Source organism: Coturnix japonica, chromosome 8 (assembly GCF_001577835.2).
Source record: "Coturnix japonica isolate 7356 chromosome 8, Coturnix japonica 2.1, whole genome shotgun sequence".
NCBI lineage: Eukaryota > Metazoa > Chordata > Aves > Galliformes > Phasianidae > Coturnix > Coturnix japonica.
The window spans coordinates 8,952,989-8,967,687 of record NC_029523.1 but is presented as its reverse complement, the minus strand read 5'-3'; the positions used below and the strand labels follow the sequence as shown (position 1 = coordinate 8,967,687).

The window sequence follows — 14,699 nt, the reverse complement described above, 5'->3', positions numbered from 1 at the left end:
ATGAAACTGCAAAGCCAGAAAAGAATAATAAAGAAGCACTAAACATGCTGCTGAAACCTCTCAAAAAGGTGTAAAGGTGAGATCTGTCATAGTACATAGCAACCTCATTAACAGGCATTGCAGAAGTCCTGACATTTGGTTACTCTGCCAATCCACAAATAACTGGATTGGAGTGGTGGCGTAGGTGGCCTATAAACAGGTGCCCTTGGTTTCAGAGCTAGCATCTCCCCAGCCCAATGCTACTTACTGCCCTGTCTCTGATTGAACACAGGAGAGCTGTGTCATGCTAGCAAGGGCTGGGATAGCCCAATGAAGTTTCACCATAAGCTTAATATCAGATTAGAATGAAGATTAAAGAGTCTGTCTAAATGAATTTGCTATACACTGATGCCAAGTTGTGTTTTGAATTAATTTGTATCTTTTTTTTTTTTTTTAATTTATAAAAGAACCTGCATTTCGTTGTCATGTAAAGAAGTCTGCTGTTTACCATCAAAAATCAAGGTATAATGTCAAATATTGAAATATTTCACCTAGAAAATAGTGAAAAGAATCTCATTTAGTTGCTCTGTGGATAAAAATTTGCCATATATTCAATCAACTATTTGCCTGAAATTGTGTTGTTTTATTACACTGAGCAAATTCAGTCAATTTCTAATTTCAAAATGCATTTTTTGCTACTTTCACTGAAGTTCTATGTAATGAAATCTTAACCTTGACTTACATGGAACAGACTCTACTTTCCTGAGTCAGAGGAAATAATACCTTTTTAACAGCTCCTCTAAGATATGATCAGATCACCAACGTTACATCACAATCTTACGTAAGATTGTATTTCACAGCTGAACAACCTCAACAAATTTTTATTTTAATTATTACCTATGACTGCCACTTAGCAACTATGCCATTATTAGTAAAGTAGGATTAATTAATATTGTCCAGGCAACAGGCTTTATAGCTGCAACTGAAAGGACATTGAGCAGTGTCAGTTCTCAGGGTAAAGTTTTGAAAGTGCTCGAGAATGTATCTGGAACTGGCACTTCTGCCTTTAGCCATGTTTTATTGTTCTGACAGAGTTCACTGAAGCTTTTCAGGGCTTAAAATCATACAGAACAACTGATGCCTGGCTGGGTGTTATTCCACAGTCTTGTTACTTCTGGGAGTTATGGTCTTATCTATATCTGAAGACATGCCAGCATAAATTCGTAAATATCAAATATCCTGAGTAGCAGTCACGCATTAGAGTGTTATGTTGAAGCTGCAAGACATGCAATATGGTTCATTGATGAATACTTATGAAAATATTTTCTTTGGGTAGATCTTTTGCATATGGCACAAAACAAGACAAGGCAAGGTGCTGCTTGAAACATGATGCTCAGTGAGATTGCTTTCAACCAACTCTTCCTCTTGCTCACCTTTGTGGGGAAGAAAATGGTAAAAAGTTTCATGTGCTCTCATAGAAATGTCTACCACAAATGCAGTCATTTTACAGAAAATGAATGGGTGTTAAATTTCCTTGTCAGCAGGGCAGGTTTCAACAAGGATGCTTGCACACACCTACATCCACTACTGTGTAAGCCCAAAGTAATGAGCTACACCTGGTTACCATGAAAAAATAGAGCGCCTTTTGCAAAAGATCCTCCCTTATTTTTTTGAGTATTTTCTTGTTGTCCTTATACAGAAGCATTAATAGGTTGCTACTGTAATATGTAAAGAACTGAGCACTTGGAAGCAGGGAGCTCCTAGTTGTGTGACACTGTAATTTCACAGTGTTTTTCTTGGAAGACCTATTAATTAACGGGGGGGAAAAAAGAATATAAGGATTAGAGTTGGTTAGCAGATGTAATAAATAAATTCTCAATTTTGGCAAACTTCTTAAGACCCCTTCCTTTTCATACACATTTTGAGAGGTTTTTGTTGTTGTTGCTGTTGTTTTGTTTCTTTAAAAAACTTTCAAATTTTACTTTTGTGACCAAAAGTAAGAAGCAAGGGGAAGAAGAGGATTTTCACTATGTGCTTGAGTAGGATACTGAAAATGGCTACAGAATGAAGTAATCTAAAAAACTAGGTGTGAAAGTCAGAGTTTCTGTGTAATGTACCCTACTATGGACCAAATTCTCAAATGGTACATAGTAGTTTGCAAATAGTCATTTTGAACATTATTTGCCTTCCTCCCAAAAATTAGTAATTTTGTGCTTTGCTACTTGCCTGATGGCAAATAAGTACTTTCTTCATATGGTGCGGCTTGCCAGCACTGAGGAATCAGGAGGAGGGGAATCAACTTTTTATTCAGATAGTGATAAGACAAGGAGAAATTATTTTAAGCCCAAGGGTGGAAGGTTTAGATTGGATATCATGGGGAAGTTCTTCGCACAGACAGTGGTGAGATGCTGGAACAGGCTGCCCAGAGAAGCTGTGGATAACCCGGTCCTGGAGGTGTTCAAAGTTAGGTTGGATGCGGCCCTGGGCAGCCTGGTCTAATATTAGTTCTGGAGGTTGCTGGCCCTGCCTTTGGCAGAGGGGTTGGAGCTTGATTGTCTTTGGGGGCCCTTCCAACCCAAGCCCTTCTATGATTCTATGATAAGCATTGGGCAAGCCCTCTCCCAATGGAAAACCAGTGAGACCTCATAAACTGTAATATCATCTTGTACTGGTTGTGTTCAGTTCTTGACTTGGCCAAACCACATCCAACTGTTTGATTTTTACCTCTATGTGGAGGTAAATAGCCTTACTGTGGCTGTGAGGGAATGCTGAGATTTTCAGTGCAGTCTTTGGTTTCTCTGCCAGAAAAAAAAAAAAAAATCCCCAAAAGGAATATTTGTGCATTCCTTGTCTCACCCCTTTCTGTTTCTCTTTCTTGACTTCTATGTGCATGTACATCCCAGTCTTGAACAGCACATGAGGAAAGTAGTGAATTTTTCGGTTGTGAAAGTCTCTTGTAGTCAATATTAATTAAAATAGCTGTACCAATTATATCAAAATACAACATTATTTTAGAACTGAAGCCCCTAACTGAGGTAAGATGAGTACTCAGCTCTTGCCAAGGAGAGGTTTTCTCATTGTGATGTTTCTTGTGATGACGCTGTGTTTCTGCATTGTGTGGTTTCAGGTTTTTGTATGTCTTTTAGGAAAAACAAGGTTAGGATTTTTCTACTCATCTACTTTTCCATATTTAGAATACTTTTCTACAGCCTTTCTGCCCAGCATATAGCCTTACATCTTCCAAGCCTTTTTCTTTCTGACTTCTGGAGGGAAGCAGCATGTCTTTGCCAAAGCCTTTTCCAGCACTGTTCCACAGTGTCAGTGTCTGTGGCAGTGCAAGGCACAAGAAACGATGTCCGTCTTTTTGTCAGAGGCATCTCTTCTGCCTGTGCCTCCTCTGTCGTTCATGCTCTTCCTACAGGTTGGTCAAACTACCTGGCTGATTTTTCTGTGGATTATGCAGAAAGCTAAAGGAGCACTTTCTAGGAAAGCTGGAGCTGTTTCTGCTACAAATGCCTCTTGGGAGGCAGGTATTGTGTGTTAGGGTTTAAGGCAGTTGTCTTGGGAGAATTGGTGCTCCAGCATAAAGGTAAGCACAAGTCTAGTGAGTGCATCAGAAGTAATGAACTTGGTCAGATACCCACGAGGCTCCGACTCACTGCCCATAAAGAGCTCTTACGCAGTGGGCAAGTGAGAAATGATGTACAGCCAAAGCCCTCAATGAAGGTGATCACGTATGGTGACCTGCTTACAGAAGTGTTCAATTCTTGTGCTCCTTGAGGGACTTGCCTTCAAGGTGTGGCTCAGATGCTGACCCTCTCCTTCCCCTCCCATTTTTGGCATTTTTCTGGGTGAAACAGTTACCTCAGCCCAGTCCCAAGAGAAAGCATTTTTCACAGGGCAGGTTTCCCTTGGGGAACATTCTTGCCTCTTGTATCATCAGGACATGCCCCTGCTCAGAGGGAAGGAGGAGCTCCTCCATGATTGAGCTATCTCATCCATCATGCTCTATCCATCATGGACCCATCCCTAATTAGGGCAGCGCTCACCTGAAACGCTTTTTGCATAGATGACCTCTTTGCCATGCCCCCTCATGGAGCACCCTGCTGCTCCAGGCTCACAGAAGAGCTGGCCCACCACTGCCCTCTGAAGTGCTGGGCCTGGTCGTGCCACACCACTCTTTTCAGGACATGCCTATTGCACTTTTGGGATCAGTGTTTGCAGGGGTAATGGCCACTTTTCCCTGCTCTGGGCCTTGGGAATTGCTGTGTTGACCTACATTTACTTGGGAGACCTATAATAACCTCTTTTTCCCTAACATAATGACTGAGCAAATCCCCCAGATATGCTTGAGACTGACTAAGTACAACTACTGGGCCCCAGATGTGTGGCATTTCTGCATTATTTTTACTCAAGATGAGAGCACAGCATGCCGATGTATACTCCCTTGCTTCCCTTCCACTGCACACTTTGTTTCTTGGAATGCTCAAGCAAAGCTGTAGGACAGGCTCTGAACCCTCCCTTGCTGAGTCAGAGCAGCCACCAACAGGAACCTGCCTGCAAGACATGGCCACAGACCCTGCTCACTCTCGCCACCTTCACCAAAGTACTTTGATGTTTAAGGGACTGGGGCAGATGTGTGAGAGGAGCAGTGGTTTCCCTGAAGGAACTGGCAGCAGCCACATCTCCCATGAGCAGGTAGGGAAATATTTATCTCCCCTCACATTAGAAGGCCTTAAGAAATGTGCCAGATGCGAGTTAAATCATAGCACTAATGGGTATAAAGAAAAATTAGCCCACATTGCTCACACAAGCTCTTCATGTGATTCCATTCCCTCTGTCTGAGGCCAGGAGAGGGACTGGAGAGAGACCTTTGAAAGGGTTCTCAAGATGTCTTTTCAGGGCAAAAGTGATGAGGACTGGTTTTGAATTTATTAAGAGTTGCTGAAGGTTTCTTTTCTCTACATGTTATTAGAAATGGAAAGCTACAGAGCAGAGGCAGGAAGACAGTCATATGGGAGTATGGACTTGTGAGTCACTGGGTTGAGCCTCAGAGATTTTGAATGGCTGTGAGGAAGGTGACTAGGTAAAGGAAGGTGCTAGGAAGGGGCAATAGGGAGCACTGCCAATACAGAGCTGGGTAACTAACAGAGACGGTTACAGCAGGATGCTATAGGTGCTGGAAGTAGCATTTGGTCAGTGGCTGTGTGGAGGTGGTAGGCAGTATGAGGTACCTGATCTCCTCAGGGATGCCTTTTATAGCTTTCCTTAGTGAAATGAAAATTAAGAGAAGAAACTAGGTTACTCAAGGTCTTTTCTGGAGGAGAAGAACCATTGCAACCAATTTTGCCTCAGGATTTTATTAACTGTACTACTTCTCTTAACCTAATCCCATCACTCACCATTCCAACTTGCAGAATCCTTTGCAAAAGCCAGCAAAAGATACCTTCGCTATTTTTCCACCTCAAGCAAAGGGAAGACATATGATCAGTGGTGTTCATAGAGAACATCACAGCTGATTGAGCCTCTTCTCAACAGTGCTGTATCTCTCTGACAGCAGTGGCAAAGTACTACACAAGAGGCTGTTTCTGATTACTACTATCCCAAAGCATCTTTCCCTTTTGAAGTTTATTAAGCCCAGAGGGAAACAACTATGAACTATTTGTGCTTTGGAGAGCTTGAATGCAGTCACAAAGGATTATTAGTTACACCACCACACTGGTGCATGAATTGACCAGTGACCCCTCCCTCCAAAATACTTCCATACACAAGACAGCATCACTGCTGTATAGCATGGTGAGTGCTCTATGGGCTTCATAGTGAAGTCTCTTTTAATGAGTGGCAAAATAGAAAGAAACTGGTAGTTGGATGATGTACAATTTCCTTCAACAATACTTGGCATAAAACAAAGGAGCCCATCAATATAATGTTTTCAGTTTATTTATATAAACAATTGCATTTAAAAAAACCCCATTCTTGACCTATAAAAATAGAGTGAAAAACAATTCACAGAATTTTAAATAAATAATCTCAAACATACACATTTATCACGAGCAACTTGAACCCAGCCAAGCCCAGCAGGTTGGGTGACAGAAAGCGTTAAAACACAGCTTCAGAGAACAAAGTGTAGAGCAAACTGGATTCCTTTCCAAAGCAGCTTGTAAGGACTCAGCTGAAATGAACTTATTTTCATGAATTCTTTTTTACCTACCTCAAAATAACTAAACCTGCCCAGACTCGTCTTCCTTTGATTTTAAGCCATACAGTTTTCCTTGCAAATGGTATGTAAGTGCCCCAAAGTGTGTTCCAAAAGTGGTCTGAATGACAGCTACAAGCTTAACTTTTAATTAAGTAATTTTCATTAATTGAACACAGTACTGGCCTCTTTTTTGTATGAGGTTATTGAATTTTCTTCCTTCTTTGTGCCTCAAATATAAAAACAAAGCACCCTTCCATTTCCCAAAGCATTTATACCAAAATCAGTCACTGGTATCAACTGCTGTGGGAGATCTGGAATCAGCCATTTGTGCTACCAGTTACAAGTTCACAATGTAGAACATAATCAGCATATTTAAACAAATCAAAAGAAATACAGAAATCACAATCAAACTATACTAGTACCACATCACAAGCCTCTACAAGCATTCAAGAGATTCAGATGAAAATATAAAACAAGTCCTTTTCCACAAGTAGCCAAGGAATTTTGGCTGGGGGCACAGAATACCAGGTTGCTGCTCTACTCCAGTCTGAAGTAACATTCTTTTTATCTACAGTTCCCCAGCTGATTTTATGGGAAGATCATCTTCTACATTTCCTCTCTAGAAATTAAAAAAAGATACCCTTATAGGCAAAGGTTGAAGAGCTGGTACAAGATCTCACTTAAGTTCTTACGTGCCCCAGTAAGACTAGATTAGTACTAGACCAGGACAAATGCGTCTGGGATATTTTGTGCTTAGCTAGCTATTATTTTTTTTTCTCCTTAGAGCTTAAGTCACTCCTTTAAAATGCCTTTGTTTATACTTTAATAAATAAAACATTAACCTCCCCCCCCAACCCAATAAACAGTTTATAGTCACGAGTTAGAGCTCTATTTATACAGACTTTGACTAACAAAGCCTTGGTGCCTTGAAGTCAGTACTGCTTTTGTTTACATGGTGTCACAATTTTTAATTTCCTAAATTATTCCCCAATAAATTTCAGTTTGGCTAAATAAACCTATATCACAGTCATGTCCCTAGGGACAAAAGAAATGTATAGTTTTATTTAGAATGACAGATTTATATCATTTAGAGAATTTAGATTGACCAGAGAATTATAGCTACAAAAATAAAAACCAACAAGAACCCTGCCCCCCCACACACACTAATACTAATAATAATTAGTATTATAGTATACTAATAATAAACTTTAAGATCTCCCCCAAACTCACAAAATAAAATGTCTACTGATATACAAGCAGCCTTGTTTTCTTGCCTGACAGTCATATCTAAGCTCAGTACCACTGTTAACATCATCTCATAAATAATACTTCAGTGACATGCTTCGAAAACAAGTAATAGACAAGCTCTATTATAATCATTAAATAATTAAATTAATAATTAAATTAAAAAAATGAAGAAATGTAATGCCACACAAAAGGACAGACTTACAAAAAAAACCCAATCATGTAAATTACTATACAAAGTGCCTTATTTGCATGAGGGAGAGGTAGTGTCATTGATAAATGCAATGCATTTTCTGACTATAAACAAGCAAGTCTCAAAGGTATTTGTTAATCTTGGATTGCTCATACAGAACTCAGAATCTCTTTTGGCAGTTTTCATTAAATCAAATTCTCATTTTTTAGTTTGAAGGTCTATTTTCAAGTTTAAAAAATTGCTGAGGCAATAACTTGATTTTTTAGTGTTATGTGACCTATCAAAGTGAGAAGACAAAACAACAAACAAACAAACAACAACCCTAACACCCTTTTGTCAAGTATTAAAACAAGTAAAAAAAAAACCTGGAATTTGGTCCATTTTGGAATACGTAGTTCTGCTACAGAAGGCTTTAAACAAGGGATTCACTACTGCAGAACAGAAATGCAGAAAATCCCTTTTTCTAAAATGAAGCCTTACCTGAGTAAGGAATCTAGGGCAACCCTCAAAGTGAGGATGCAGAGGGTTGCTTTTTGTTTTCTAAATACTAGAGCTATAAATAGAATAACTTAGATAAATAAATAAATTAGATGGCTAATTTACAACTCAGCAGATCGCTCTTTCAGTAGCAGTGTGGGGTTGATATCTTCCATTGCTGTGTTTGAGGTACTAACATTAATGGTTGCCTCCGTGGGTTCAGGATTTAAGACATGGAAAGCAGTGAAAGGACAGCCTTTCACATTGTTGCAGATGAGCTTCTGTAAGGAGGCAGTATTGATTATTTCAAACCCCACTTTTCCACCAAAGGTGCTTGGCTTCCAGTACTCAGGGGAGCATATTGTATTTCCCATCAGTCCTTTCAGAGAGAACGGTGCACCAATTTCTACCATTGTTTCACCAAAGATGGCACCTGGTCGTGGCTTTTCTACAAGAAGGCCGGGATACAGTTCCATAGCATCTATGTCTCCATAAAGTTCTTCTAGTTCAGCAGCCATTTCTTTTTCTCCTGTAATTATTAATGAATAACCCATAAGTGGAAAGTCCTTTTTTTAAAAACAGCAACAATATCCTGCTGAAGTTCAGAAATAGTGTTGCAGGCTTCAATTACCCACTTTATGGAAAAATGGAACTTGTATATAAGGAAAAATTAAAAAACTGTTACCTGTAAGTTCCTCAAATGATTTGAATGGTTTCAACATGAAGCGTTTCCTGTACTCATTCAAGGACTGGTATCTCATTTGTCTACTTTGGTCAATTGAAGCCTTTGCTACTTTCTGTACTGCAGCTGGAACATTTTTCCCACCAGCAACCTATTTGATAGAAACAATAACAACAAAAAAAAAGTAGTAAGACCTCCAGATGAAAGCTGAGAAAGTTGTATCTTTATGTTACTAGCTCTGGATAAATGTATTGCTCTGCTGGTCAATGCCCCCAAGTTATGTTTCTGTTAACTAGTAACTTGAGAATGTACCTACCCTGCCAGCACTTTGCTTGGAGAAAGATTTCACCATATGGGAAAGACCATGTTCCAGCATTATGGAGTTGTTGTAGAGGAACTGCTGGAAAGTGTACTCCTGGTCATGGATCTGAAAAGTGTCAGGCAGAAGTGGGTGCCAGTGGTACAGAGTATTGAATTCAGCTGCAATTCGGTTCTGGTATTGAAAACGCTGGTTGAACAGAAGCTCAGGATCAAACTTCAGTTTGAAGTGGTAGCCACTCAAGTGCTGCACGTAATCTTCAATAACTATCTTGATCGTTTCTCCTGTTGGAGAATAAACAGGATACAAAGTCAGTACCACTTACCCTAAGAAACACCAGGCAGTTACCCTGCTCTGAGGACATATTTCTAGGCTTCTCTATGGAAGGAAACAAACAGAAAACCTACAGAACTATAGAAATCAAGAATAGTACACTCATTAGCATCCTGTAGTATCTTACGGAATGTAGATTTATATTTTGGGAGAAAAGCTTTCCTCCCTACCACCTGCAAAGCTTCCTCCACTCTGCTTATCCTCTCCCAAACTACACCTCCTTTGGTTTTCTACCAAATCTGTAGAAAACCATTAATACTGTATAATCAAACACAACATAAACAGTAATAACCTAGGATAAAGGTAGGAGAAAAAGGAAGTCAGCATCTAAAGGCAATCTTTCAGCTTCTGAGCTGTTTCACGTAATTGCTTTCTCTTGGTTTACTGTTTCATTTGCTATTTGGGCACAGACTTTTTCCAACTGTGTATCAACATTAACAAGATATAATGCCACTTCACAGAAAGTTAAAACTTAAGAAACATGTAGAATTTTATTCTACGCCGCTTCCTGACTTCACTACAGCCCATCTCAAAGTATACCTGAATTGAGCCAGTCCCAGAAGAAAAGGAAATTACCACCGTTTGGGAGCAACTGGTCACCTAACTTCACAGGGTTTCACTCTGAAAAACTAACCTTAGCTTCCTGTCTTTTTAGTTCTGCTTCTCTCAGATAAAGGGAACTATCTATCACTTGACTTCATTTTCTTCATTTTGGTGTTTAACATAGGCAGGAAAAAGCTGTATTTAAATACAGTTCCAGTGTGGGGTCATGAAGGTTCAGATTTATTCCTTCACATATCAATTAAACAGTTCTTCCTCTTATTAAATCTACCGCAGCTACCACAGAAAAATGGGTAGAAGTGTTAAGCTCAAGAGAATGTTAAGAGTTGCACATGCAAAAGTGACACACCTATCAATATGAGTCTTGTAGTCTGAAATAGCTGCTCATCATCCCACTCTGGATGCTCCTGTTTCAAGATGTCACAGACTCTATTGTGTTCTCTCAGCCATATTGTTGCATACATCATTAAGCCTGGGACCAAGCCAAACACCTCCTGCCCAACAGAAAACTGTAGGTGCTCAGGAACATGAGGAGGGTAGATCATCTCTGCTTGAGTGTCCTTTACAGTTGGTGGATACATTTCTCCATTAATCATCTGCCAGGGAGGAGGCACAGGAAAAAGCAAGAAAGAATTATAAGCTAAAATGCTTATAAGTCACAATGCATTGACTCCACTAGCGCCAACTTTAGGCAAGCTATGCTGTAAAATAAGAGCTAATTTTAAGGAATTAATGTAAGACATACCTGGTACTTTAGTTTTCCATCCTTGCGAAGTCTTAACTTAAGTTGTCTCTCCAGGGTCTCTCCATAAATGTGGTTCAAGTCAACCTGTAAAATAATATTGAGAACATGAAGACAAGATACATTTTTTCCTATTTTAGGACAGGTCCTATTTCTAACAGATGATCTGGCATCCACAGATGTTTACCTTGTGATTACAGTACTGTTACCTTATAAGTATCACACACTGATATTTAAGATGAAGCCAAATTATTTCCTGGCAACTGCAGCAATCTCTGCATTAAGTTTTTAAATCAGACTGGCAATTTAGGAGGACTCTGTTTAGAGTGTCAATGGCATTTTATTAAGCAGACAGCTCTTTATATATACAGAGATGTTACAGATCTGTTTTAGACATGCACGTTATATTTATATGGACAATTTCTTTACCCCAAAACTGTCTTTTTGCAGATAAATATCTTAAAATCTAAATTTGCTTTTCAAGTTCTTCTAAAACTGCCTAATTAGCAGCACAAAACAAAATACTGTACAAAGCATCTCCATCAGTTGCGGAAGGAGTCCAGAATAGTTCTAAATACCCATTGCATCTAGCACGCTTTAGGTAAGAAGCAGATTCTTTGAAGAAATCACAGTCCTCACTCTACAGAGATCTTAAGCAGAATTATGTTCTTGGTACAGACATTTCTGACCTAAGAGGTGCTAACATGTTGCTGGATTTTTGCCCAAAGAGCAGCCACATAAGGTCAAAAATTTCTTGCTGTGTTGCACAGCATATCCACGAGTGTCTGCACATCCTGACTACCTGTAAAATATCATTCTAAGTGCTTGGTAGCTCCTAAGAGCTTTAGCACTGCGTTCAAGTTCCAAAGCTATGATCTTACCCCATGGCCATAAGCTTTAGTGAAGCCAGGTCCTTTCTTATGGTCTGTCTTGAAGAACTGGTGGGTGAAATGCTGGGCAAAGAAAGCGAACATCACGTTTGTGCCTTGTGGGTCAGGAATAAATTTTCTTCGCAGCAAGAATTTCTCCACAATCAGCTTTGAATCTGGGAGCTCTTTCTTACCTAGAAGAAGAGTTTTCTTATAGCAAGATATTCATGGCAATTATGCTTAGTACTTATTTTTGCTCCTCACAACCAAATACGTTTCCCATTTTCAAATCTCTAACAAAGAATAGCAGCTTACTAACAAGGGGAACTATCTTCTTTTTGTTTGTTATAGTCACAGTTTTCCCATGCTTACATTTTTGAATTTATTAGAAGCTTTCTAATTCCTGGTTTTAGAACACAGTTCAATAATGAGTACCAGAATGGTTATCTTTTAGCTCATTACACAATCTATCTCATTTGTTGCTATTCTCAAAGCCAACAGTGCATTAAGATGTAGACGAGATCTGTTGGTGTTTTCTAGGACAAAAAGATAAATGAAAACCCTGGAAATGAACACAAGGTATCTGTTTTATTCCTTACCTTTAACACCCATCGGTGTTGGACAGTCATGTCCTATTGGTGGAAGGCTTCTTGTGTAATAGGAAAGATTGGAATAAGCTTCCCAGGATTTGTAATTATAGTCACTATTGTATGTTGGTGGGCTGTCAATCAAGTGTGATCTTGCTGGAAGAAAAAAAAAAATATAAATATATATATGTGTGTGTGTGTGTATTTGGCATATATTAATATATGGAGACTAAGAAGTACAAGAAGTCCATCAAGAAGTACTAGATGGTTTCCCTGTACTTCTGGCAGCCATTGCATCCACAAACTCCACACGCATAATCCCATTTAACTTCAGTAACTTATGGCTACTAAATAATACAAATAAGTCCCAGTTACCAGATGGATCCAGCTACCAAATTTATAACAAATGGGGCAGGTTGCATTAGCAAAATTTGAGTCAGTATTTAAGATAAGGAAAAAAATGCATTTGTCTGAATGCTTATTTCATACCAAGCATAAATACCCTTAGATCCTAAGTTCCCTTTGGAGTGCTTTTCCCATAACATATTTTAGCTTGCTGTTTTATCAGTAAACTAATCAAATAGGGAATTTAAAGTCCTACACGTAGCTCCTGTCAGTTAGAAGTACTGCAAGCATGAAAGTATACTTACACGTCAACACGTATCTCATAATAGTATCTCGTAAGAAGGAAATATTGTTGATGATGTTCCAGACTCCTTTGAAGTGAGTGAGAATGTAGTGGACAGTATTTGGCGTAGGTTTCAGTGTTAGTTTCAGCCACGTGAAGAATTCCGCTGTGAGCAAAGACAGAAAGATTTGAAGTCACTATTCATTATAACCTGCAATTCTGTAATTGAGTTCTCAGACTCCATTTCCATGCAGAGAGATCAGAGGTACTTACGTGTCGTACAGTTTTCCCCATAATAGCCAGTCCTTGTGCAGTCACATTCATACCGATCAAATCCTGTTGTCATGCACACACCTCTGTTCTGACACGGGAGGGAGCAGCAAGGGTTGGCTGGAATAAAATCAAACAGTTAAAAGAGCACCTTCTCTACTGGGTCAGCACTGCCCCTGTACTGCGTTGCATCTTAGGTGCATCAGTGCTCACAGGGCGGGCAGCAGAACGAGTTCCACACGCACGAGGCTCCGGGCAGCTCTGGGCAACACCAGTGACACAAGTTGGAAAGTGCACCGTGCGGGCTGCAACGAACCAGCTCCACACACAGTGGGGGTCCGACAGCCCCTCCTGCTGCACTGCCTTCGGAGCTATACGGTGCGTAAAGCGGAAGACCTGCGCTCCTGCTGTGAGCATCGCGGCGGGCCCGGCCCGCTGTCTTCTGTCTGGGAGCTCTCCGCGCCGCCGGGACGCAGAGCCAAAGCCGAAGTCCCCCGCCCCCATCGCGCCCCCCACTCACCTGCGTGGCCGGCAGCCAGGAGAGCGGCCAGCAATGCACAGGGTAGAAGCATATCCCGGCGAGCCTCTCTACTCTTTCCTCGCAGCTACAGAAATCCCAAGGACGCTGGAAATGGCAGAAATCCTACAGCAGGCAGGTACTCAACCTCATTTATACATCCCGCCGTGACTCACCCCTCTCCCCCCCCGGCCCGGAAACTAACGCAACGCGTGGGGGATTTCGCACGCCTTGCCCCGCCCCGGCCCGGCCCCCGCTCCCACCTGCTGCGCGCCGCGCTTCTGTGCGGGACGCGAGGGGGCGCTGGGGGAGAGCGCCGGGCTCGGGGCGGTGCGGAGCGGTGCGGGGCTGCTGCGAGGTGCCCCTGAGCCGTGAGCGAGCGGAGCGGGCGGCCAGGACACCGTGTGCTCCGGGCTCCCCCCGCCGGACGCCGCTGACCCCCCGCTGACCCGGCCTTGGAGAGTTCAATTTCGTTCGCTTCGTTCGCTTTCAATGAGGTCATCTGGGCAGTTTCTTTTGGTGAAGCGCGTTTCCTCACGCGAAGCAGCGCCTGTCACTGGACGTGGTGCTGCAGATGGATGCTGCGTGATGAGGCGGGTGTTCGGGCGTACTTCGCTTAGTTTTTGCACCTTTGCCATTCCCGTTATTAGGAATCTTACCTCAAAACGAGCAATGCTGGTGGTTTGTTTTTTTTTTCCCTTTCCTTTGCCTTACAATGCCCCTGCTGCAGAGCACGGCCACACTGTAAACAAATCTTAGCTCATTTCCTCCCAGCAGCGCGCAGACGGGATGCTTCTTGTCACAGATTTCTAACCCGCACACGTTACCTCTATTTTTACTCGTTGTTGCGCATGGAAGGTTACGAAACAGCAAGGACGAACGTTGTGGAGTTGTGTAAGGGCTGCACGGTGCTGGGCCCGCTGCTGCTTCCCCCGCCGCCTGCACACTCCGTGAGCTGAAAGCCATAATTGGGTCCATAACAATGCAGCTTGAGTTTTGAGGTGATGGTGTTTACATTGCAAATTGTTGCCTTGAGAAGGGATTTAGTCCGACTTAAACAAAATCTTATTTTTGACTCTGAAGAAACAGGCTGAATGA

General features: G+C 41.3%; 1 protein-coding gene across 1 annotated transcript; it reads right to left on the bottom strand.

Annotated features, from left to right (window-relative positions):
- Positions 1-5,897: 5,897 nt before the first annotated feature.
- Positions 5,898-13,776, bottom strand: PTGS2 (prostaglandin-endoperoxide synthase 2). Its single transcript, XM_015869891.2, has 10 exons — positions 13,605-13,776; positions 13,088-13,204; positions 12,837-12,980; positions 12,199-12,342; positions 11,612-11,793; positions 10,734-10,817; positions 10,338-10,584; positions 9,092-9,378; positions 8,779-8,926; positions 5,898-8,622 (listed from the first exon to the last, which is right to left on the bottom strand). Exons 1-10 carry the CDS (start codon positions 13,654-13,656, stop codon positions 8,216-8,218), a joined length of 1,812 nt encoding a protein of 603 aa, XP_015725377.1. The 5' UTR covers positions 13,657-13,776; the 3' UTR covers positions 5,898-8,215.
- Between the last annotated feature and the right edge of the window lie 923 nt (positions 13,777-14,699).

Excerpts from the sequence above, each read along its gene's own strand:
- PTGS2 (XM_015869891.2), bottom strand. The coding sequence starts at position 13,656 with ATGCTTCTACCCTGTGCATTGCTGGCCGCTCTCCTGGCTGCCGGCCAC. Across the intron at positions 13,205-13,604 it reads CCTGGCTGCCGGCCACGCAG|CCAACCCTTGCTGCTCCCTC; the intron begins GTGAGTGGGGGG and ends ATTTTATTCCAG. Across the intron at positions 11,794-12,198 it reads AACACCGATGGGTGTTAAAG|GTAAGAAAGAGCTCCCAGAT; the intron begins GTAAGGAATAAA and ends CTCTTCTTCTAG.